The sequence below is a fragment of the Zonotrichia albicollis genome, chromosome 7, assembly GCF_047830755.1.
Source record: "Zonotrichia albicollis isolate bZonAlb1 chromosome 7, bZonAlb1.hap1, whole genome shotgun sequence".
NCBI lineage: Eukaryota > Metazoa > Chordata > Aves > Passeriformes > Passerellidae > Zonotrichia > Zonotrichia albicollis.
The window spans coordinates 40,567,073-40,593,311 of NC_133825.1; the positions used below are offsets into that span (position 1 = coordinate 40,567,073).

At 46.2% G+C, this 26,239-nt stretch overlaps 1 protein-coding gene across 3 annotated transcripts in view; it reads right to left on the minus strand.

Moving 5' to 3' along the window:
* XPNPEP1 (X-prolyl aminopeptidase 1) overlaps positions 1 to 6,735 on the minus strand; it is a 30,846-nt gene extending 24,111 nt beyond the window's left edge. For 2 of the 3 annotated variants that reach the window (XM_074545194.1, XM_074545193.1), the window contains exons 1-2: positions 6,586 to 6,735; positions 2,178 to 2,308 (exon numbers count right to left, since the gene is read on the minus strand). In XM_074545194.1, coding sequence (XP_074401295.1) covers positions 2,178 to 2,294 — 117 coding nt within the window. In that variant the 5' untranslated portion in view covers positions 2,295 to 2,308; positions 6,586 to 6,735. Of the gene's footprint in view, positions 1 to 2,177; positions 2,309 to 4,962; positions 5,059 to 6,585 lie in introns of all 3 variants that reach the window. The other variant, XM_074545195.1, reaches the window with a different exon arrangement.
* Positions 6,736 to 26,239: the final 19,504 nt, after the last annotated feature.

Here is a 26,239-nt window from a genome sequence, read left to right on the forward strand (position 1 = left end):
CCCAGCACTCATGAAAGGTAGTTGGACTCTTCATTCCACTTTTGGCTGGGACTGTCCTCCTTTCTCATCAGCCTCGGGACCACCCTGGGAAAAAGTCTGTTTCTCTGACTTCTTATCACCAGCATCAAAGTTTTCAAAAATTAAAGGAGCCAGCCAACATCCAGGACCGAGTGCAAGAGCCACAAATCCAAGGCAGCCTTGGTTAAGTCTGAGTCAGAGGCAGGTGTGTTTGAGAAGCTCTGCAAGTCTTTCAGTCCCTTACACAACTAAACATGGAAAGCAAAGGATACAACTGGTAGCAAGACTCCTGGCAGTATGATAATCTAAGCCACCTAGCCTTGCAGGAAAACCAATATTAAAAGCATCACAGAACTCAGAGCTCATTAACATTCCCAGTGTTACAAAGTAAAATTAGTCAGCAAGTTGCAGCATCAGGGTGTATCAGCATTGGTCCAATCCAGGGGCTCCTTTGCAATCCAGAAGGGAATAAAGTTTCCCGCAATCTAAACCCTGTGGCAACACCACAGGAGGGAAAGCCCTATTTGTTGACAAGTTCTGTGATGCAGATGCCAGGACAGCCTCAGGAATAGCTGAGAGAGGCAAGGACAGTAATACATATCTTGTTTGGACTGCAGGGAGGAAATGGCTTAGGCCAAACACTTGGGTATCATTAAACTACAGTAATTCTGACTCATGGAGGGAGCTGCCTAAGAGCAAAATCTCACTGCAAGGCTGTAAAGTTCTTGTTTGCACACAGGAAACAAACCCTTGCTTGGAACATGGAGAAGTTTCCAATCACAGGTCATCACAACTTACCTGGAATCAATAAGGCTGTTCTGGGATCAACAGGTTTCTGTCATTGGCAAAAACTGCATCAATTCCCAACTCTGACAGAAAAAAACCCTGCACCAGCTATTCAGGAGGCACCAGAATCAGCAGTTTTTAGTAATCATTCCCATTCAGATAGATTCCCTCTGCAGAGAAACCTGACCAACTCGCCTGGCAGGAAATAGCAACATGGGGTTCTCTGCTTAACTGCACTTTGTCAAGGAAAAGAAAGCAACAGAAAAACCCAGAAGTCCTGAGGGTCACATTCTTCAACTCACATGACAGCATTTAATGTCTAGTGAAATGAAACCAGAGTTATATATGGACAGAGGCAGCTTGAGGCAGGAATGCAGCAGACAATAGCAGCTGCAGAAAACGCCTTCCCCCTACCTGCCCAAGTTTGGACCTCCCTGTGAGGAAACACGATGCTGCACATATGGTCCCAGGGCACAGGCAAGTCTGGACCCAGCTCACCCCAGTGCCAAGTCAAGGGCAAAGGTTCTGATTCAGTTGCATTTTGCTCTTGCACACCCCAGGGTAAAAGGGAGCTTTGGGTGTGTGCCAGTAAAGCTTCAGGTCTTTTGTTTCCTGAAAATGGCTGAGGAGGGGAAAACCCTCAGCAGTTCTTGGGTCTCCTAACAGAGTGAACCTTACACATGAGCAAGCAGGGGAAGTAAAAGGCAGTTCAGCAATTTAAAGTTTATGTCACGGAGTACAAAATTCCTAACAGTGGAAGCAGCACACAACAGTTATTGCTATGGGTTACCACCCTGGGCCCAGACTTGCCTCCTGTCTTTAGTGCACAGAATGTGATGCAGAGCAGCATGGAAAGGGAAGCATCACTGTGGCCTGTTTCTTCCCTGCCCCTCCTAAGGCCCCTTCATCTGGGATCTGAAGGGCTCTAGCATAAGGCAAAAACTGGATCCAGCAAAGAGAAAACTCTGCAACTAAACCTTTGCTACCTTCCTTGAGAGTATGTATTGATCAGGAGATGCTACTGGGGAAAGTAAAGCCCAGATAAGGCCTGTTCCTCCCCCAGTAAACCCTTTCTTCCCAACAGCCAGGATGGGCACAGCAAAACTCCCTTTTCTGCAATGTGAGCTCCCTGAAGACAATGTGATGAAAAGCTGCTGGTGGAACATCCACCCTGATTTGTTACAAGAACACAAAGACCTCCATCTCCTGAACAGACCCCAGAAATGTTTTCCAACATGATATTTCTCAGGTTTCCAGACTTTTATGCTAGAACCATTAAAGTGGTTAAACAAAGGACAATTTTAGTTATACCTAGCTTTTATTTTTTGCAGGGAAGGAAAGTATGACCATTTCCATAATGCATCCATCCATACCTGGTGGGCATCTCCAGAGGGCACTATGTAGGCTTGGACAGGCTCCTGTACATATCTGGGGTTCTTCATCACCTGCCGCAGGTGCTTCAGTAGCTCTGTTGTAATTTTCGGACTCATCTTCCTACCTGCAACTAAAACAAAGCACAAAACTTCAGTGTTTCCCCAGCCATCCCAGGTCACCCATGTGCACAGGCTGGAGGAAGCTGTTTCCACTGGAAACTCCCCTTGAGGACAACTGTGCCAACATAATCCCTCTCAGACCAGAATTTCACATGTCTTGTCTCGTCATTTCTTGAGAACAAGAAGTCAGGTTAAGGCCAGAGAGTAGAAGCTGGCCTGGCCTGGAAAGGATCTTTCCCACCTGGTGAAGAATGGAATGCCCTGTGGTGATACATGTAAGCTCAATGCACTGGCCAATCCCTTCTTGCATGTGGACAGCACCAGGAACAAAGCACCTGACATACTCTGTGACAGCCAGGAAAGGTCCTGGCACGAGAGCCAAGCACCCACAGATCAGAACTGCCCCACCTACCAAGTGCACTGAGAGAAACTCTCAGTCTTTTCACTTTAGGGCCTGGGATGCTGTGGAGAGGAAGACATGCACATCTGGAACTCAGATATGGACCAGTTATACATGTAACTTTTAGAGGTTTTACTGTAGCCCAGAGTTTCATCCTGAACTGCTGACTGAATTAACTCAGACAAAAGAAATCTGCTCCCAAGGACATTCAGAGGGATGTATTCACTGGCTACATTGACCTCAGGGCTGCATACTAGTTCACCTAGCAAGAACCCAACTGTAACAGGAGGAACAGCCCACTGAGCTCTCACAAGTGACTGCCAGAGGACAACTAAGGATGCTCATGGGAATGTTCTTTAAAGACCTTTGGCAAATGCTCTGCAGATGTCAGCTGGTGTCAGGCAGGGGTGGGGCACACCCTGGATGGCACACAGCAGATAAGAGGGAAAACCAAGGGCACAGGCCAGCCTCCCTGGGTGTGTTTTTGCAATGGATGTGCCTTTGGCACTGCAGTGAACAGCAGCTCTCAATGAGCTCTCCCAAACCCTGACCAGGCAGTGCCCGCGGTGAGCGCCCGGCACAGCAACGTGCCAGGCCCTGCTGCTGTGCTGGCACAGGAGATGGCTGCAGTGGGAGGCACACGCTGGCTGCAGAGGGTGACTGGCCAGAAAAACTCAGAAAAATCAAACAGCCTGAGGTTCTCAGAGGTTCTCCACCTTTTTCTTTGCTCATATCTCCAAAGTGTGCCCAAATTGGGATAATCCCCTTCCTGGTTTTCTCTCCAGTCCTCTCACATTCTTAAGAACTCTTATAACTTTAGTGCTGTCACTTTCCAGGGCAAGGTGGGTTATGTGCTGCTTGAAGGCCATGCTATGAAGTATTTTATTCTGACCAGTTAATTTCACAGCTCATTTCACAGCCATGTCTACAAACAGGTCATAGAGGGGAGATGCAAACAGCATGCAAGTCTCAAACGTTTTTTGCTTATCCAGGCACTTATTTTATTTACACTTCAGTAGCTACCAGGAGTCCCAGATGACATTACACTCCTATGGCAAAGCACAATAAGGCACAGTCCCTGCCCTGAGATGTTTGCCATCTGAACAGGAAGGCAGAAAAGCTGCCTCCCTTTCACAAGGTTTGATTTGCCCGAGGTCACACAGTAGCCCTGTGACCAAATCACAACCTGAACCAAGATCTGGTGCGTTCAGGTGTAAAGAAAACCCAAGATCACCATTCACATGTCTCATCACAGGAAGTTTAGAGCACACCAGACTTGTGTGAGACTGACTCTGCCCACAGAGTCAGAAGCACAGGTAAACTGTCTTTTAAAACCCAGAACACAAAAAGGAAATCAATCTCAAAAGGCACCATACTAGTGTATCCTCAAACTGGTATCTCATCCCTTTGCAGGGGATTACACCTCAGATTTATTTCCAGCACAAATGTCATTGCTTTATACAGTGTTTGCAAGCTACACTGAACTTTATAATACTGTGATTGTTTCTGTTTGTCCTCCACAGTGAGCTGCTGTAATACTCTATAACATTGCTGCTGATTTATGTTCAGATAGGGTGAAACATACAGGAGAGAGAATAACAACATAGTGACTAGCCAGCAGAAAAGAATCTCCTTCTACAAACTCATAAGGACACAGCTTCCTTTCTTGGCCTGTGCTTTGTCTCCAGGAGTCTAGAAGCCTCATATAAATAGGCAAGGCATGACAAGGCTTTGCCTTTTAATAAAGCTCCTTGCTGACAAGCCATGGTTTTGTTAGCAAGATGAGATTCTCTCAAGGACAAAAAAAAAAGTAATTTTAAAAAGTATTCTCACTGTTGAAAGATTTTCTTTCAATATTAAAAACACAACTAAGGTAGATTAGCAACAAAACCCAACTTAAGGAGCACTTCTACTTTGGATAACCCCCACAATATAAGAAATGGTCTTCAAAAGATTCTTCACAAACTTCACAATAAAAATTGTCTTCAGTTTCCAGAGAAATAGAAGCCATTTTCTCAGAGACAGTTGGTAGCCATTTACTGTGGTCACCCCTATAAGTCTTAACAGGTGACTTTTCCTCCCTTGGCCACCATTACAAGCCTCTACAAAGTTAAAACAGCTTCTCTATCACTATTTCTATCATTATTTAATCAATCCAGATATTAAAATGAAACACAGCTTAATTAAGTTAGTGGCTGTAGCAGTGCAAGAACCACCCCCATTTCCTGCCCTAACTTTTTCCAAGGTACCAGGCTCCCTTGTTACCTGTCTCTGCAGTCCCCCACGTCTGGATGCCCCTTGTCTGTGCTCACACAAAATACCATCCAGCTCTTTGCTCGGCCTTCATAAGCTCCACTGTGCCTGAGAAAGCAAAGGGCAAAACTGAAGTGGCTAACAAACTTTGCCCGCCCATAAAACATTCTCATGCCCCAGCCAGGAGCTGAACATGCATGAACACTGAGTTCTTGGTGGTAAGATTAGAGATGCACTGAGGGTGAACCATGAGGGAACAGGGAACGTCAAGGGTCAGGCATTTGCTTGTCAAGATTTATGATTAAATCTTGCAAGCGTGTGCTGCTTTACGCCAATTTGTTTTCTCAGTCACTCTATCAGGGGCCACTCCCCATTCTGCAGATGGAGAAATTAAGGCAGAGCAGGAGTAACATGCAAAGTACCACTGCAGCATGACAAGAGTCAGAGCTGGATCCCAAAATCTGCCACTGTCTAGACATATATTATCTACACCTCACTCAGGCTGCAAGAGGCAGCTCTCCAAGAGCACAGACCAGATCCTGCCTGGACAGCATCTCCATCAGACACATGGGGCAAAGAGCAACCACGAAAATGCTGCCAGAGGAAGCAGACACGTCCTCCTGCCTCCCACATGCATGCACAGAAATGGACAGCAGCAATGGCCAAGGCCACCAGGGCCCCTGTGTCAGGGTGTGTGCCAGTGCCATGGTGGGGAAGGGAGGCCAGGCCAGCAGCTCTGGCTGCAGCTGGGTCTGTGTAGACCACCCTGAGTGTTTATGTCATGTTTTCATCAGATATGCTCATCCTTGTGATAATTTCCTCTCCGCTTTCTCTTTTATGAACAGTCTCGTTCAAAATAAGCACATTGGCTTGGATAGTCGGGAGCCAGCAGCACCACCTCAAAGCCAGGCTGCTCTGCACACAGGGCAGCCATGCACTGAGGGACAAGCCCATTGCTTGTCCCCTGTCCACAGAACCATGCTGCACCTGTAACTCACCAAACAGAATGGCAGAATTGTTGGGGTAGAAAAGGACCTCTGGTCCAGTCCTGCCAAGGCAGGGTCACCTGAAGCAGGTGACACAGGAACACACCCAGGTGGGTTCTGGATGTCTCCAGGAAGGAGACACCAAAGCATCTTTGGGCAGCCTGTTCAGTGCTCTGCTACCCTCAGTGTAAAGAAGTTCTTCCTCATGTTGAGGTGGAGCTTCTTGTGTTTTACTTTATGGCCATTGTTCCTCGTCCTATCGCTGGGCCTGGCACCATCCTCCTGCACCCACCTTCAAACCATTTACATGCATTGATGAGATCCCCTCTCAGTCTTTTCTTCTGCAGACTGAACAGGCCCAGCTCCCACCGGATCTCCTCGTAAGGGAAATGTTCGTGCCCACCTGGGCTAAAAGCCTCCCCCAGCCCTCTAGAGGACTGGCGGAGCCGCCTGGGCCTGGCCACCCCGGCCGGGCCCGGCTGTCAGTGCCGGATCCCCTGCGGGGCCTGGGCGCCCGGGCCGGGCCTGGAGACCCGCCGTGGACGGGCTGGAGGGGAAAGCCATGGCCAGGCCGGGCCGGGCACAGGTCCCGCTCTCTGCCATCAGCCCGGGGCACCCACCCGGGACTGCCCCGCTCGCCGCGCCTCACCTGCCGCCGGCCCGCCCGCCGCCGCCGCGTCAGCGCCCACGTGGGCCGCCAGGGCCGCCCCCAGCGCGTCACCGCCGATGTCACGGGGCGCGGGCGGGACCGAGACCGAGACCGGCACCGGCACCGGCACCGGGATCGGGATCAGAATCAGAATCAGAATCAGAATCAGTCCTGGCACCGCCACCGCCGCGCTGCCCGGCGTGACCGCCCGTCCCGTCCGGCGCTGTCCCCGCCGGCGCAGTCCGGACGGGGCGCGGGGCTCCGTGTGCCGCTGGGGGGAAGGCGCTGTGGAGCCCGGGGCACCGGAGTGCGCTGCAGCCGTCAGGGAAGGACCGGACCTGAATGGAGCGAAGCGCCTGTCCCACACACCGGTCTGCGCTCGCCTCCGCGATCCGCTTCGCCCTTGAACTTCCAAAACCCAGCGTGGAGCAGCGATGGAGGCAGAGCAGCGAGCGCGCCCGGCCCCGGGCCCAAGGCGGGCGAAGAAGGAGCCGGGGCAGCACAGCAGGGGCTGCGGGCGCACACAGGCTCCCCCAGCACCAGGTTGAAATTCCATACTGTGAAGGAATTCTGTGCTGTGCGGGTGGTGAGGCACTGTAACAGGTTGCACAGAGAAGTTGCAGATGCTCCAGCCCTGGAAATGCTCAAGGCCAGGCTGGATGGGACTTTGAGCAACCTGGTCCAGTGCCCCCGGTTGACACTAGATGGTCTTTAAGGTCCCTTCCAACCCAAACTATTCCATGGCCCTGGCAGTGTACTATAGGCTATAAGTGAACCCTACTGACAGAAACAGGAGGCTGTTACAGAAATTCAGACGTGAGAAGATCACCACCAAGAAAGCTACAGCAAAAGAAAAACCTCTGCTTTGTGACTGTGCCCAGACAAGAGGGGTTTGCCTGCAGCAGTGGGCTTTTGGAAGTCTCCAGTCCAGCCCTCTGCTAAAACAAGGCCAGCTTCAAAGCTAGAGCAGGTTGTGTAGGGACTGTCCTTTGGGGTTTTGAGTATCTCCAAGGTTGTATAGGGACTGTCCTTTGGGGTTTTCAGTATCTCCAAGAAAGGAGCACAGCCACCCTGGGCAGCTGGTGCTAGTGCTGACCACCTTGGAGCAAAAAGGTTTATTTCAGATACCCAAGCAGATTTCCCGCATTGCAGCTGGCCCCTTGACCTTTTGCTGTGCACATCTGGAAAGGGTCTGGCTTCTTTTTCTCTCAGACTGTTCCCCAGACTCAGCATTTCCAGCTCCCCTGCAGTCAGGCCTGGCCAGCAACTGTGGTGTGCTCCACACTGCAGATCCCTGGAATACAATGTAGGGTACAACACAGCGCAGCAAAACTTGTAGTCTGACAGAAGAGTATAAAAGGTCTGTTTGCAACCAGCATCCCAGCATTGGGAAGGGTCATTGGCAGGGGCTGGGATTGCAAACTGTCTCTGAGGAGGGACAAGAGAGAGGAGAGGGAGAGGCTGGTGACCAGGACTGTTATAACAGGAAAATTTCTGTCCTCATTAACCTCCTTGGGTGAAGCTAATTGCTGTTTCTCGATTATTCTCACCTTATCTTTCAGCCTTGCCCACAGGGGACTCTACAATCCTGGCAGTCTGGGCCAAAAAGGCCCATTTAGTTCATCACACATCAGTGTCCCCCTCGGGGTAAACTACAGCCGTGTTTTGCATTTGTGTTACAGACCACATTATGCTCACCCTGCAGAATATTTGCTGAGAAGATTAATTTCTTGGAAACTAGCCAGAATCCAGTGATGTTCATACTAAAGCACGTGTCAGGACATTTTAAAAGCACTGCAACATTGGCACGATGATCACCGTCATTTGCTGATGGTGAACTCTGCAGCTGAATCCAATCAGGGTTGTGAAATACTCCTTTCAGCCTCCTCTGACTCACAATAACAGTAATAATAATAACTTGGGGTTAGATTTTGAATTTGGCTGTGGCTCTTAATAGAGGGTTGTGGAAATCTGCACCTGCCAGAGCTGTGCACCAGCCCAGGGAAGGGAAAAGGATCAGTCCAAAACATTTCAAATGTTTGTCATGTGCCTTTCCAGCTCTCCAAGTGGGGATGCCTTCTCCTCTCCTGTTCTGCAGCATTTTCAGTTTGTTTGAATTTAGGACAGAGGCTAAACACAAGGTAATCAGCCTGTGCCAGTGAAATTGTTGTTTGATTATTTTTTGCCAGCAAATCATTATTATATCACTTTGGGCTAGCTCATGGACCGTGGGAGCAGTGGCAATCAAATACAGGGAGGAAAGAAAATACTTCTTGTATGTGGGAGTGTGACTTGGGGAGCGTGCACAGCATGAAATACTCAAGCTGCTGGCAGATCCCAGTGTACCAGGGGGAGGACAGGGAAGGGGAAAGCTCAGCATTTTCACAGAACTTGCCCCAGTTGCTCCAGGTCTAGAGATGCCATTCTGCCTGTCCACAGCCAGTCCAAGGAAAACAACTACAGTGTGAAAGCAGGTCTGTCCTCCCCCCTCCTACAGCCTCAGCAAGAGAGAAGAACAAACCAGGAGGATTGAATTTTATTAACTTTCTCTACTTTGGACCCAGCTCAGGGCAGAAATAACAAGCATCACTGTGGACAGACTATCAATGTGATATTGATGTCTCTATGTAATTTAAAATGAATTAAGCCACCACTCAAAAATACCTTACTGCATTGTCTGGTGGCCAAAATGTGTCCCCATTCTGTCTTCCTCATCAAGTCCTTTATTTAATAAAGGTAAAAAAAGACTTCATTCCCATCTCCTAAAAATGTGCTAAAGGAAGCAGAAAACAGAAGGGAAAATATTGACGTCTGGAAGAGCTTCTAGGTTGTTACTGAACGCCTGGTATTGCAGAGCCACATTGTTAAGTTTTCTGTACCCAGAGGTGACTTCTAACTGGTTCTGACTCATTGAGCACTGAAATTTAGACTAATTTGCTTTCCTTCCTGATAGAATTAATAATGACAAACTGATGGGTATTCTGCATAGGAACCTCATTCCAGAAGAGTGATGATCTTGTAAGAAAAGATATTTTCACGTCACAGAGCATTGTGCAGAAATCTCCTGCCTGTGCCGGTGACAAGTCCTGTGCCGTGAACAGCCATGTCACAGGTGGAGGTGTGAGTGTGCCATGTGAGCTGCTGTCCTGCCTGTCTGCAGGGACCTGGGTCTGAGCACTGCATCTCAGTGCCACCTGAGCCAACAGGAGCATGTTTAGCCCGTGGATGAGCCCTGAGGGCTCTGGATTGCATGGGGGGTTGGTGCATGGCCAGGCTGAATGAGCCAGTGGATTGCTGCTACAAGCTTTGCCTGGGTGAGCAGAGGAGGCAGCACTATTTATTTCATTTGAATAATACATGGCTAATAAGTTAAATAAGAGAAGGCAGAGTGAGCTTTCCGGTTAAGCCAAAAGGTTTGATGCTTGTTTCCTGGGCATTTGGAGTCTCTGGGAAGCTTTGAAGTGGTCCTAATGAACTTGCCAGTGTAGATAATGTAAAATCTTTAATAATTCATTTATCAGGCAGAGCTATGATATATGTTATTAGATGTTCAAAGAGATGAAAATGTCCTTTCTAAGTGGTTGTTTGACCTCAAATAAAATGATGGAAATTGTGATGCAAAGAATTTTATGGGAGCACTTCAATCTACCTGGCTTTGGATTAAATTCTCCTAATTAGGCTATCTTTTATGTCCTTAAAATGCTGCTTTTGCATCAGATAACAAAAGAGAGGGGTGAGGGAGAAAGACCTGAAGAGAAGCAACCAAAATTCCCAGAGACCAACATCACCAAATAACAGCCATTAACTGTTGTAATCTTGATCTGTATCAAGTGATCAAGGCCAGGAAATAAGCCATAAAAGAACTTGCTTTATCTTATCAACCCTCCTATACCCATTCTACCTTTATTGTGGTTGTAACTTTCATTTCCTTCACCTTCTTCTTTTGGGACACCTGTGATATTTAGACTCCTGCTTTGCAGTGTAATCACCAAAAATGCCCCCTGCCAATCTCAAGCATCCCGCAGCCTTTTGATGGCAGATGCTGTTTGGCACCTTGGTGAGATTTTGGTGACAGAAGTGACCCAGCAACCAGTCTGTGACCAGGATTTTTTTTTTCCCTTCAAAGTAATGCAGATTTTTGTGGGAGACAGCAATGGAAACTGGGGATTTGTAGGAGGGGGCTGAGCATCTACACAGCTCTCACCAAGGGCAGGGGATGCCAGTGGTGTCTGCCAGTGGCTTGGGGCATCTCCTGGCCACAGGACAGATGAAAGGGTGCTCTCAGCCCTGCTCCCCTGACACAGAGGCTGGTGCCACCAGCACCACTGGGCTCTTTGCCATGTCCCCACAGTGCCACAGCCTCAGCACTGTTTCCAAGCTGGGAAACACAGCAGGAGACACGCAAGGGGTTGGAGGTGAAGTGTGGGATCATTTCCTCCCTGCCAATACAGGTCCAAAACACGTTTTTACAAGGTTGCACACATGACTGAGCAGTCCCTCCCATCAGTGTGTGAGCGCTGGGATTGCCTGGACAATAACCCAGCCTCTTGTGTTTGTGTTTCCAGGGACTGTCCTGCAAACTGTCACGTGAAAGTTTTACCACAATCCAAGTGAGCATCTCAGTGCTGGCTGGGCAGGGTCACATTCTCCCAGCCCAAGGGCACACCTATGTCCATGTGGGGGACAGCAAGTCCAGTTTTGTTCCTATTTCCACCCCAGAAAATTACCTAACAACAATTAGTGCCAGTGTTTTGGTTGTATATAACAGCAGTGCTGTAATGTGCCAAGACAAGGAAAGGCCTGAGAACAGCAAAAAATTGTTTGTATTTTTAGCTCTCAGCTCTGAGTTAAATGAAGGTTTCAAACATGTGGCATGAGTCCTCTTGGATCATGTTTAAAATAAATTTTGTATGTTTGGAAACAGTGAAACTAGAAACTGCAACAACAAATGTTGTGTTTGGGGGAAAAGATAGCAGGGAGAGAAGAAACAAGCCTATCTGGAGATCTTATCTTCGTTTTCCTTGGGAGGACAATTTATCTGGCCAGCACTGGAAGTTGATCATGGTTGGGTGGTTCCCAGCAGCCACATTTGGAAAGGAAAGGGAGGCAGCAGTAGGCCAGGTAGATATCTGAGTACTTCCACGTCTGCTCTTTAAGTGAAATCCCAGATGTTCAGGCTCTGCCTGCAAACCTTTAACGACTCGGATGAAAACGAAATGTTTGCTGCATTCTCTGCCTGGCTCCACTTCAACACCACACAGTGCACACACATCCCCTGTCACCTGCACTTGCCTTTTGCAAATGGCCCAGATTTGAGCCTTATGGCTATTTCCAGGACTCCTTAGTTTTCCCTTGTCCATTCTAGCAGGAAAAGAGATGGGAAAAGCTAGATCTAATGTATGCAAAAGACACCACAGTGGTCACTGGTGCAGCACTGGTGTTAAATGCTTTAGGAGATCCTTTGTTCAGCCTGCATGAAACTCCATTCTGCCAAGGAAGCATATCCTGATAAATTGCATATATTTATGGATATATACCATGTCTAAATTTTAAAATCATGCTCATTGCACAAGAGAGACTTTATCCAGTTCCTGTGATGCCATTCTTCCTCAAAGTCTTCACTAGCACAAACATTAACAGGCCCCAGTGACCTGCTTGTATTTTGGCCTGACACCTGGGAAATATTTTTATTACACAAGGTTTCCTTATCTGCTCCAGCTATAAAACTAATGGAGCCAGGTGCCTGCTAGGTCCTGTCTGCTTGGGAGGCAAATGAGAGCCCTCCTGTGAGCTCCTGCCATGGACTGGGATAACAGCACTCCTCCCAGTGTTAACACCAGTTCAGCATCTGAGATTGCCAGTGGATTTTGTTTCTAGTTAATATGTGCAGGGTAATAGACATTTATTTGTGTAAATAAATATATAAAAGGACCACAATTTACAAGCCCAATTCCCACCCAAAGTCATTGCCTTTGTGAGCGAGGCCCGCTCACCTGCTGAAAAATCCCTTGAGCCTGAATGTGTTGAAATAATTTGGTGTCCCAAGCTGTGTAATATTTTAAATGAATCACAGTACAAGAAACAGATGTTTATTCCAGTGAGTGCAGACAAAAAGTATTGGGTTACTGTCTGTCTCAGATAACAGTAAAAAGCAGAGAAAAGTTGGGATTAAACATTCTACATGTGTTCAGTGTAGAAAATTTAAACCTTAAAAATGTAGCCCAGGTTCTGTGCCTGGCCTTATGGGACCAAACCTGCAGTTGCCATGAGGCATTCCCAGGCTGTGGTCAGCACCTGGGCACAAACCTGGCTGCTGGCACGTGCCCTGCACATTACACCCAACTGAGGCTTAGCTGCTTTACTTTGGGGTCTGGCCCTGTTCCTTAACTCTCATGCCCAAGGCACAGTGATCCATAGCTGATTTCTGTGAGAGGTTTGGGACATCTGAGACCCCACCTAGGACATTTCAATTCTTTAGACACTGCTGTCCTGAGATCTAACTGCAGAACTGGTCTTTTCAAATTAGCTGTTTGTCCTTAAAATAAAAGCTCATTATATTTAATTAGTTGGTTTTGTCTGTTAAACCAAAACTCTAGATTAGGAGTGATAAAACCTGGGCTGAGTTTTTTTTTTTTTCCCCAAATGAAACATGAAATATGAGGCACTCCAGAGAAATCTGGGGGCCAGGGTGTCTTTGTCAAGCTGGCGCCTTGACTCTTAGCAACTTCATACAGGGAATGTTTGCTCAAAACTTTCAGGAGAAAGCAGGAGCCCAAGAAAGCAAATGAGGTAACTTTTCTCTCTGTAGAAAGATCATGCATATCCAGGGATGCTCCTTGCCTGAAACTTTTGTGCCCTGCACTGATTCTTTTATCATCAGCATTACCCACATGAGTCCTGCTTAGGGTCATTTCTAAAGACCTGAGGGTCCAGACTGTGCTGTGTGCTTGGGGACCCTGAGGGATCTCAGCCTTTGGCCCCACAGGAAGGCAGCCAGTGCAAAGCAGTGTGAGCAGGTCTCCAACAGCTCCTGCCACCAGCAACCACTGTCCTTCAGCTGGCAGCAACTGCAGAAAATGAAAAGCACCATTTCTATATTATAAAATCTGTTTAAACAAACAGACCTCTGCTCAGAGAGAGCTCTGCCTCTTCCCACATCCCACCAATTGCTGTATCACAGGCAGTGCTTCCTGGCTGCAGAACCTGAGTTTCACTCATAAAGGAGGAAAAATCTGCTGCTTCTTTTCTGTTCCTGTTTGCATCCCTCACCACGCTTGAAATGAGCTGTATCCTGAGTTATTCTTGTATAAGCCTTCCCATTGTTCACGTCACGGGTTATGGATTCTGTCCCTTGGAAGAAATATGAGCCATGTTATGGAAAAGTGAGAATGGTGTTGAGTCTGCACGAGATACTCATGGATGTGACATACAGGAAAAGGATGAGTGCTTTGCTCTGTCCTCATGAATGAAGCCACAGGAAGGAGATGTGACAGGGCACTGGGCGAGCTGCTGAGAAATTTCCATGGTTTGTGACTCTGCACTGGCTCAATTTGCATCCTCATTCTGCATTTTCATTGACTGAAAATGTGCCTCATAAAGGGCTCCTCTGGCACTAAGAGTCTTGTCTCTGCTAAAAGGTTTTTTTAAATACCTAGCACCAGTCATTCAGACTTAATTTGCAGAAGACTTGGAGAAGAGGAGACTGAAGGGTGTCTTCATAGCAGGCTACAGCTTCCTCACAGCAGGCAGGAGATGGGCAGGTGCTGATCTCTCTTGGGTGACCAGCAATGGGACAGGAATGAAGCTGTGCCAGGGGAAGTTCAGACTGGCCATTAGGAAAAGGTTCTTTACTGAGAGGGTGTTGATCTCTGAAACCAACTCTGCTAGAGTTCAAGGAGCATCTAGAGAATGCTCTCAGTCATAGGGCTTATCTGTAGGCAATACTGTGAGGAGCAGGGAATCGGACTCAGTGATCCTCATGGGTCTCTTCCAGCTTGAGATATTATATGATCTTATGATAGTCATTGGTCCCTTGCCCAACTTTCCACACTACACTGCTCCTATATTGTCATCAGCACTGCCAGCTGAACATTTGCAAGGACGGGAGAAAACACTTTGTGCTGGTAGAGACCAAAAGTGCCTCTCTGCTGGCCACAGTCTCCTCCCCAGGATGCTGTCACCACAAGGTGTATTTTGCTGGAACAGGGGAAAAAATCCAAAACACCACAGCCAAAGGCCTGATTCAGGCAGGTGCTGAGCATCACCAGTCTGGAGCACTGTCCCTGGGATCCACTGGCATTTTTCTCCCCTCTCCCAGCCCTGGCAGTGCCCATGGTCACCAACACAGGCTGTGCTGCCCATGCCGAGCTCCTGCAGGCTGCTATCACAAGCACAAAGGAAGGAGAAGGCAAAACAAGCACAGCCAGGAATCACATAATATTGCTGCAGCCCTGCCAGGAAACAGACTGTAGAAGTTCCTGTATTTAAAAGCCAGGAGATGAGTTTTATTGTTAGGAGTTGTTATAGCAACCGGAGGTGCTGGAGAGTAATACATGCTCGCGCGTTGCAACAGACTCTGACAAGTTCAAGACTGTTGCCTTGCTGCTAAATCTTGTTGCCAAGGCAATGCAACACAAGGCAAGAGCCTAGAGAAATGAATACTGCTGACAGCTCATGCCAGCAGGCCCGGGCTGATTAAAAGGGAACTTTTAAAATTGATGTTAAGTTAAAAAGCACAGCAGCAGAAAGATATGAAGGAGAGCATCCAGAGGAGGAGCAATGGGTTAATGTCAAGCAATAGGTAAAGGAAAGCATTTGATTAAAAAACAATGTGGCTGAACAGGATGTCTTAGCTTGTGATGCAAGAAATGTGCTGCATTTTTGGAGAGAGTAAAAACAAATTCACTAAATCCTCACTTTTTATATTTGTTTGGCCTGGGCAGTGCTGCTGTAATTTGAATGGGAACTTTGGCTTTCTCCCAACAGTGTTGACAGCAAAAATAATTTTCTCAGTAAATTTGTTTAGTGGCATGAATGTTGTTGCTGCTGTAGTAAAAACCATGAAGTAGCTTAGTCAACTTTCAATTTTATGTTCATTTCCAGCTTTTTAAAATGCTTCATGGCAAAAGGTTAGCTGGAAAAGAGATGAAGCTGCAAGCTGATTATTCTCTCCTGTCTATGATTCACTGTTAATGCTGACAGTATACTCTGAATTGAAGGAAGAATATTACCCCAAGGACCACAGAGTCAAAATAAATGATCAGTGCTGAAGAAGTCAGGTAATTACGTTAATTTCAACTACACATACAATATTTTTACATTGCTATGGGATACTAGGGCTCTAAAATTCAAGTACTGCAGAAGTACCTCAGATACACAATGATCTCAGATGAACCTGTTGACTTGTCAATTGATTTGTGAATAAAAGCAAAGCATTTCTTGGAAAATTACCATAGCAGTATTCTGTTCCACTCCCACTTATGCCCCACATATTTTACATTTCCATGAATTATCAATAGCTAAAAATGACCTCATGTTTTCCTATTCAATGACTACTCCATCATGTGCAACTTTCAGTACAGTAGTACTTCACCTGAGCAAATGCCCTGTGTGGGAATTTGTTCTTCTGGCACCTGCTGTGGATCATGGAAAAGTCAGGTCTGCAAGTACTTTCTATTATATTAAAATGGGAAACTAAGACATGGGAAGTGGATTGCCAATTCTGCTGGAAATTTTTGTGTGTGCATTCCTTGGCAGAGCCATCTCTATTGACCTTCATAAAAGTCAGGGTTTTTTAATTAACTGGCAAATATTTTTGTACTATTTTGAAGTTCTTAAGCTGTGGGCCAGGAAGCAGGCAGGTGACTGGTCATATGCTTGTAGCCATCATTTGGTTTTCAGCAGCTAAATTATATTCAAAAAAGCTGGCAATGTGTTACTTGCACCCTTACTACTGTTACTGGCATTTTTCCACAATTGCCATAGCTAGCTGTGAGATATTATACAATCAGAAAGAAGGGAAAAACTGGTTCAGGCAATTGTGAAGGGAACATGGCATTGCCCCAGAGGATGTTTTTGTTTGGAGACTGTCCATTAGATAATGAAACATGAGAGTCCACGATCTGGGCATTTGCATATTTTTTTAAATTTTAATAAGAAAGCAAAAAGAAACTCTATTTTTAGTCTCAGTTTAATTTCTCTGCTGATAATTCCACATGTGGTGTTACTTCTTAATATATTCATGAGAAGGTTTTGAAGCCCTCCAGAATATCCTTCCTTTTTCTGAAAGGAAGCATACACAGAAGTCAGGCTAGCAAAAAGGCAAAACCATATGGGCTGGTCACACAGCAGCACCAACATTTAGCTGAACTGCAGGACCCCGGAGCACTTCCAAGACCTGGCTCTCCTATCTGCAAGTCCCATCTGCCCCTAGTGCTTGTGACAACGGGATCCTTCTCGGAAGCTTTCTGGACCATGTTTACCAGCCTGAATGTGTTGTGTGATGCCTCCTCCAGGACAGATGGGACACACAGGGGAAGCTCAGACCCCACAGAAAGAGCCAGGGCTGAAAAGCACTGCAGCTAAATGCACCTTGGCACAGCTCTAAAACATGGATGTACAAAGCAAGGGCATCCCCCTCTGCCTCCTTCTGCCTCCTGTGCCCCTTCCCTGCTGTGCCCTTGCTGGAGAGCCACCCGCAGAGAGCAGGGAGGCACTGTGGAGCTGGGACAGTGTGTCATCGAGATAGATACTGATAGCAGGGCAGACAGAGCTATTTCCAGAATGATTAATACTATTAGCACATGCTGAAGCTTTAGGCTAAACATAAGCTTCAGAGGAATGGATTTTGATGTAAAAAGTGAATAAATGAGACAACTGTCAGAACAATGAGTGGTGAACCAAGTAAAGATTCTTAGTGTAGGAGATGCAAAGCACTGCCTGCTGGCCTGTTTTCACTGAACCTGCTGGTAAAATTCCCCCTGCCCTTCAGGCTGGAGAAACAGCTCAGCAATAGCATGTGGCACAGAGGTAACCCAGCCAGCAGGCACCAAGGCTGCTCCCACAACTCATTAGCTGCATGGCATTTGAGCAGAGGCACGGCCATGGTGACACCCTGGGATCCAAGGCACCGATCCTCCCCCAGCCCAGACCATGCTCCACTGCCCCTGGAGCCTGTTTGAAGATCTTTGTGCTGCCCTTTACTGTACATACCTTGAGTGCCTGCAGGAGTACCAGCATGAGGGCTCGTCTGTCACTAAATAAAAAGCACGTCTCCAAAGGGCCATCTGACTTATGCTGTCTTCTCATAATCCCCATTCCAGAGGTCTCAAATGCCATAATTGAAAACCTGCTGTTCATCCCCTGAAAGTCAGGTTTAACTTATTGTAAGCAGCTCCCAGAAGGACAGTATTTTGCATAATCAGTTACAGGGGATACATGTAGCATCTTTCTGTTTTTCTTCTGATACTTTCCTCACAGGAGACCAAGCAAATAAAATGTAGGCATAGCTGTACAATGTCCTCTTCTCCACTTCCTTTTTTTTACCTCAATCATCAAGTCTACTTGTTTTCTTGTGACAATAGCATTGTATTTACAGTTTTTAATATCTTTTTTGAAAATTTATTCTTATTTTTCTTACATAAGACATCTTGAGAATAGATGTCTTGAATGGATTCACCAAAATTAGGTGGGTTTGTTACTTTAGATCCATGTCTGCAAAGAAGTCACATGCTCAGGGTGTTTCTCTGGAGTAGCTAATTCAGCTTGGGCCCAGCCACATGATTCCCCTTTCCAGCCTTGCCTTATGGCCTCTGAGGAATGTTGCATTGGCTGCGAGGGAATTGCTAGGTCTTGGCAAGACACGTTAATATCTTCGCAAAGACTTGTTAGGGACCAAGACTTCAGCCTCCAACTATTTCCTCTGATAAAACAGAGTATTCACAGCAGTTCATTAGTCTTGAATCACCAGTTTGACTTTGAGAGAAATGAAAGTTCCTCAGAAGCCAGAGGGGCTCTGTAAGTAAAGCTGGCTGGTGTTGCCAGCAGGCTTCAAAACAGAAGCATAGTGTTGGATCCAGTCAGACAAATCAGTGGCTCAGGACACTTTAGTCAAGGGTTGGGAAAATGATCACCCAGGTAGAAGAAAGGTTATGAATTATGGCCATACCTGCTGTAATGGGATTTGAAAGACCAGCTTCAGGACATGGAAAATTTTGACATGGGCATTCAAATTTGATGTTTTCTCCTGACGATCTGCCCATGTTTATACACCAAGTTTGTAGCAACAACAGAATTACAGCCTTGTTTTATTACAAGCAGTTGTTTTGGGTTTTTTTTTAACACTCAGTGTATCTTTCCATTAGCATCCAACATTACACTGATAATCCTTGAAAGCAGCAGAGCATGAGTATCATATCTGCAGCTGGATCTCTCTGCTAGGAAGCTCGTTACACAGCATCGAAAGAATTTTTGCTATCTCATTTTGAATCATTGATAACAATATCACAAGTGAAGGGAATGTATTGTTCATCCATGAGATTGTAAGGGATCACTCCCACAGTCCCAGCACATTGCTGTCCCAAGCAGCCACTTGCAAGGCAGAGAGGCAACATCTGAGTTACACATTTTGCAATCCAAGAGCAGTTTTCCTAAAGTGTGGGGGGTACAACACTGGTGCAAGGGACAGAAGGAGTATCACAAAACTGGTCCCTCCATGCCAGCTTCCCAAAGCACTTGTATCATTGAGCTGAGCTTCAGAGCACAGCCCAGAGGACATTAAAGGAGCCTGAGAGCTGGCCCCTAGCAGCAGCAGCCAGCTCCAGCAGCTGAAGTGCTCCATCTGAGGAAGGGTAGCTATCAGTCAGATGCTCAGAAAATCCCAGCTGACTCAGGGCCCCATTTCTTGGCTCTGTGCTGGCCTCTTTACACCTCTGGTGTTGGAAAAGGAAGTGAAACAGCCGGTTCTCATGTATAGGTTCAGCAGCTTTGAAAAGCCCCCCGTTGCAGAAAAGCGCAGCAGAGCTGCGAGGTCTGGAGCTGGTTTCCTATCTGAAAGCCAGGCAGGATGCCTGATCTGTAGCTGCAGTTCAGCTTGACAGAGGGCCAACTCCAACACCACTGTTCTCATCTGCTTCAGTGTCAGATGAACACTTGTGTGCCATTTTCCAATCCAGCATCATACAAGCCTAAACCAAAGAAAAACGTTCCCCCAGCTTTCTGTAGAGTGGTGGCATGAATTGCTGTCTTGTTCAGTGACATTTTCTGGCACCCATCTGGCACTGGGATCCAAATCAGGGCCCCAATTTAGCAGCTATTCAGTGACTGTCCCATTCCAGCCTCCCTTGCCCTAGTTAGGCACATGTTTAAAGAACTCGTACAGACATGCTTATGCCCTGAGAATAAAACATCCTAGCAGAAGGGCAGAGAACCAGCTTGATCAACCACACACAGTGATATGTGTTCAATCCAACTAATGGGTAATCTTGTGTCTCCCTACCACAAACACACAAGATAACTCACTGTCCTGCTTGGCAAGACAGTGTTATTGCCTCTTGGGGAACAAGCCTTCTTCCTGGTCAAAGATTATCCTTGTAGAATAAATAATCAAATCAAACTAATGATGCATGTGTGTGTATATATATATATATATATATATATATATATGCAACTTGTCATATTAATCCATATGAAATATATATATAAGTATATGCATATATATACATATATTTCACATGGATTCATATGACATGTTGGATATACTTATGTCGGTCTATCTGATGGGGTAGAAACCAATGGGGAAGGTGCAACTACATGGAAGGAATGGGAATTTTCTGGTGAGCCTCAGCATGGCAGAGACTGTTCTCAGAGGTCGTAAAAGACTTCTGCAGCCTGCTAATTATACACTAGCCAAATCTTATTACAAACAAGTAATAAGTACAGGCACGTTTGTTGGTTTTGCTAATGACATTAATGTCCTTTTTGATGATTTGCAGAGCTCCAGGAGGCCAGAGACAATTTGTACTGATGTACCTCTCACTCTGGTGAGGTCTAGGAAACTCTGGATGTTTGATGGTTTTTCACCATTTATCTTTAGACAATCCAAGGTCTGTTTTCTTGCACAGTAGTTTGAGCTGCTTCATCTGCTGTATAACACACACATTCAGAACTCTAATTAGATAGTGGATCTGTGTATTATTTTCTGGTATGTAAGTGATGCTATGTAGAATTACACATTCTTCTTAAAGGGAATTTGTGCTTTTACTTGTCCATAGTTTCCTTATCTCCCTCAGCTGTGACACTGAAGTCTGTTCTGTAAATTCATTTATCTTTCCCCTGTGGAGTCCCAGAGAGTTCAGATATCCCTGTTAAAACCACAGACTTTGCAATTTAGGGTAAATCATCACAGGGTAAGAGACAGACTTGGAACTGGTTAGTACACATTTTGAAGAATTACCAGGATTTGCTGGGCAAAGAGAAGCAAAGGTTTTTCTCTTTTCTCTCTATCCACATACTTCTGTGACTGATTTGTTTTGAGTTTCCAGTGTCTGTTTGCACAGACCTGAGCGCTGGTCCCACTGCCCTTCTCCACTTCCTGTCTGAGAACAAATGGAGACAGTCAGCAGCAGCAATCTCACATCCTTTCTATGAAAACCACTGAACACAGCTTGTCCCACCAGGGAAATCAGTGCTTTAAGAATGTGAGTAATTCACTGACTTCATAGGAATATCTCAGGATGGTTTTTTCCGCCTGCTCCATGGCTGCAGTGACAGAAGGACACTGCCCTGAGCTCCCTCTGGCAGCTGCAGGCTGGTGCCAGGAGCTCTCTGTGGGCACTGCTGGCCTGTGCTGCAATTTGGGGAGCCCTGCTGTGCTGGGGCAGCGAGCTCCTGCCCCCAGCTTTCGATCCAGCCATTCCTAGCATTACACATCCCTGGGAATACACTCAGAAACTACAGATGAGGTCATTCCCAAGAGTCTGCTTAGGTATTTGGGGCCCTTGACACTGAGAGGAGCTAAAATCTTATGCTTTATGAATGGTTTTTAAAGGGAAAGTGGAACTCTTTTTATAGTACATTAGCTGTTTGCTAATCTTGAATGGGTAAATTATTAACTCCTCCACAATTTGTTTGTCCTCGTTGTTAGATACTGCACTAATACACATTCTTTTATTTTACTGGCCTCCTAAGGAGATTTGGGAGTGACAGTTACTTATCAAAATCCAAAATAAAACATTATTCATGGATTAATATTGTTTAAGCATATTAACAAATCTGAGGCTGACTTCATTGCCTTGCTGTCCTTTCAAGTGATCCATCAAATATGAAAAGCAACAGTTGGCCCAAACAGCTCTGAGTTTGACTTGATGATCTAAACTTCGAAACATTTGTCCAGGAGTTTACACCACATGCTCCTTTGTGGGCTCTGAGATAACACAAAAAGCACAGCATGCCAAGATACCTCAACACTGAGGATGGGGGACTCTATCTTTGTCCTATATTAAATTTGTCTTGGGGTAATGAAGAAGAAAGTGGAGCTCCAGGTTAGTTACAGAGAACCTTTTTCAGACTTACTGAGTCAACAAGCGCATCTATCAGTGTGCCATGACCTTGGGCTCCCACACTTGCACACTCCTCTCTCCCAGCTGGTGTGTGTCTGGTGACAGCACACCCATGTCAGAGATGGCACTTGAGGTTCCAGGCACCATTCATGAGCTGACAAAGAATCCCCACCTTGTTGTTCAACCAACACAAACCTTTAGCCTGGGTGTAGATGGTGCTGAGCCAATAAATGAGGGTTTAGTGATGCAAAGAAATGTGCTGTGCTCCAAATGCATCATCAGAATCACAGATTAGCGATGTCTTTTTAAAAATGTGCTCCGAACATGAGTTTCTCCTTCCAAAAATAACTTTTATTTTGTTCATATTAGAAGAGCAGGATGTTCTTTCCTGTCCTGAAGGGATAAGGAGGAAATGAGAACTATGGGGTTCTTACATGGTATGAGCTACTATTCTTCTGGACTAGTGCTGTGAATCTTGATTTTTTTTCTCCCCAGCCTTAGCATTTTATTCCCCATGGACCTAATTTTGCATTCATTCATGCTGATGTTACTCCAGTGAAGCTCTCTGATATCAAAGGCATTCCTCCATGTTTACAACCTCTCTCATCCTAAGGCAAAAGACATTAGAGGGGAGGCAACCTACTGAAGACAGTGCATGCTAAATGTCTCAATTCCCTTTTCAAATGACATAAAGTCAGTTGAGAGACATGAGTGGGGGCAGAAAGCATCCTTTCCTGTACTCTGTGTTCAAGGAAAGAGACAGCAGTTTGGAGGAAATGTGAACGTAATGGACTGTGCATTTGTATCCCATTGTACCGAGGTCTGACAGGAAACACTTGGGGCTTGATTTAGGAAAAAGTAAATCCTATCCCTTTATAACACTGTCATAACCCTGGTTATCCTGCAGTATCTGACTATATCCCTGTCTTTAATGTATATATTCTCACAGCTCTCTCCAGAAGACCAGAAGGAAATCTGGTCACTGGGGAGCAGGGGAGGCATGGGAAGAGATTTTACAGCATTTTCCATCCGATGGCCTTCCTGAGTGATAGCAAAAGGCCAGCAGCTCTTCACTTTTAAACCAAAGGGACTCCTGAGCAGCTGCCACCATAAGCAGTTCCTCAAATGGGGAAAGCTGCAAATACCAAACTTTGGATAATTTCTGAGCAGCCTCTGCCAAGCCCATGAGAGCTGTTTGTTGCCATTGGCCTTCGCTGTAAAGTGTTGATGGTTGCAGTGAGTTCCCACCATGTGTGCAGGGCCAGAGACTCCTCAGCAGGCACTGCAGAATCCCTTGGTTGCAGGCTCACCCTGCAGCAACATGGAAAAGGCTCCAGCTCCCAGCATTCTGCAGCTCTGTTCCTCAGGCAGCCTGCTGGGCTCTGTGGGATCTGTGCTGGTCCCAGGAAATGCCTTTGCTGCTCCCAAGGGAGCCTCCCTCCCCAGTGAGCAGGGTCAGGGAGCTGTACAGCCCTTTGTCTGCTGGGAACATGCAGTACCACCAGTGTTTGGCATTCTGTGTACAGCTCACGGAGCTGCAAAGGCTGAAAAAGAAACCAACCCCCACACGTGACCCAGAAGAGATGGATTGAGGACATAATGCCCTTGATTGAAAAGGGAGTCACCCAGGAAACTTTGTGGTATATTTTTTTTTTTTTAACTAGAGCTAAAGTAATTTGGCATGTGTGTCCCCTGAGCTGCTTCCTAAACCACAGCTGCATGAGGAATTATCCAGCTCTTAGCTGAAGTAACTTCTCAAAAAAGCCCCAAACATGTAGGTCATTAAAGTGCTAATAAAAAAAAGTTGATGAATCTCTGAGCAGTGCTCTGATTATCTCTCTGTGGGGAATGAAGGACTCATTAACATGAGCTCCATGCCACTCCCTTGTCCTTTCTCTGAGTTTGGCATAGAGCAAGGAAACAAATGTTTGTGGTTTGGCCAAGTTTCTAATGAGTAGCTCAGCTAGGTCCACTGATGAGACACGTGGCTTTAGGGAAGGTGAAAAGGCTGCCCTAGCATGTAAAGTGGCAAAGAGTGGCAAAGCATTTCTGCCACACTGGGTTCCCAAAAAGGAAACACTACTCCTTGTGTGGATTTTTTTCAATGTATTTAGCAAGAAATGTACAGAAACAGAGAGGGTTTCCTTGACATGGCCAACAGAGAGAAACAGTGTGAGGTCCAGAGAGGGTAACAAAGGCAGGTGTATGTCTGAGGGATCATCTCCAAAAATTGTTGCTGCAGCTTGTTGTGTGTTTGGTTTCACTTGTTAAGGGGGGGATTTAATGCTAAGATACAGTCCAACCCCAAAAGAACAGTCCTGTCTGCTCAGTCATCTGTCCTCCCTGCTCTGGGTTACCTGTCCACCCCACAGCAGGAGGGATGCACAGGCAGAGGTGTCCATTTGCTGCATCACCTGCAGGAGCTGCAGCACTGAGATCTGTGTAACTAGAGAGTTAGAGAGTCCACACCACTGACTAACTAGAGAGTCCACACCACTGAGTCTCTAGAAGCATCTGGCAGCTCTTTTGAAGGAGGGAGCAAAAGCTCCAGAACTAATGGGAGAAGTCTCTTCCATGCAGGAGAGTTTCTCCTTGATCATGCTTGTAATCCATTTATAGCCTGAATCATCAGTAAATGTCAGCTTCATAATCCTTCCGAGACTAAAGTAGAACTCATCTACATGCCCGGGAGAAGAAAACTCACCCTACAATAAACCTGCTGGGATAAGCAACTGCTGCCTCTGAAATTCAAATATCAGGGTGTGTGATCAATGTCACACAGCACCTTAGCACACCTGAGACATCAAGTCTGTCCCCTGCTGCTGCAGACAATGCATTGCATAATGACTTTAATAAACTACAGCTTAAAAGCAGTGAGATTTCCATTCCAAATACCCCCCTTGGAAAAGGCAGTATTTGACTGCTCTAATGGTTAACAACTCTCTTCTGGTTTCCAGCTGAAATTTGTGTGTGGCCAGTTCCTATTCAATCACTCATGTGCCTGCACCTTCTCTAGCTAAGCAGTTGTCTGGGCCAGAGCTCAGAATTCAAGGCAAATCCCAATCCACTAATTTCAAAACCACACCTAAAGTTTGTAATTTATTGGCCTCTTCGGATTCAAGGTTTATTAAAACACGATACAGCTGTAAATTTTTTCCAAAAGGAAATAAAAATGAGGGGATGAACATGGATGGAACAGCCCTACAAATTCCATGAGTGTTAAACTGAATTAAGAGGCAAATTGGAGAAAGCCAATTGCTCTAGCCTTCACAGCACACTCCACATGTAGTTACATATTCTTCCTGTGCCCAAGGTAAGTTTTAATTTTCAACAGCCACCAGTATTAAAAGTCCTGTATTAAATAACAGATGCTGTGCCACCTCATCCCCTTATTAGTGGCTGTTCCCGTGGTGCTGGAGCAGCCAGGTGGAGCCATCTCAGTGCTGGGCACACATTTGCAAAGTTAAAACGTGTTCTGCACCCTCTCTGCATTCAAATCAGACACCCCATGGCTGGACAGTTTGGTGCCTCAGGCATTTTTTCCTCCAAGGACCTCTCTAGCGCCCAAGGGCCCTTGCTGACTTTGCAGCGATGGTCCCGGAGCTCCTACACTGATGTGGTGGCAGCAGCCGGCCGGGCTGGAGCCTCTCCGGGACTCCATCAGAAGAGTCCTGGCACACAGGGTCTCCATCCAGCCCTGCTGCTTTCCCCATCACCACAGTCCTCCAGGGGCTCTTTAAAAACGAGCAGGACCCAGAATTAAAAGGTTTCGTCCTCCGAACCTACATGGAGTTAGTTAATGGGTAATTTTGCACCTGAAAACAGCAGTGCTGATTTCAAAGAGACCTTCCAAGACTTTTAAGCATATTTTACAAAGTTTCTACTTTATTGTGCTTGTAACTCACTCCTAGCCTGGATCATGGGGACTTGTTGAACTTGAGGACTTCTGTGTCTTAGAAATAAATTAAAACATAATTAAAATACAGAGGGATTTTTTTTTTGTTTGTTCTGTTTTGTTTTTTGCATAAAAAGGAGAACTATTACCCAGTGCTTCCGTGACTTCAAACGTCTGATCAGAGCCGCTCAAATGCAACAAA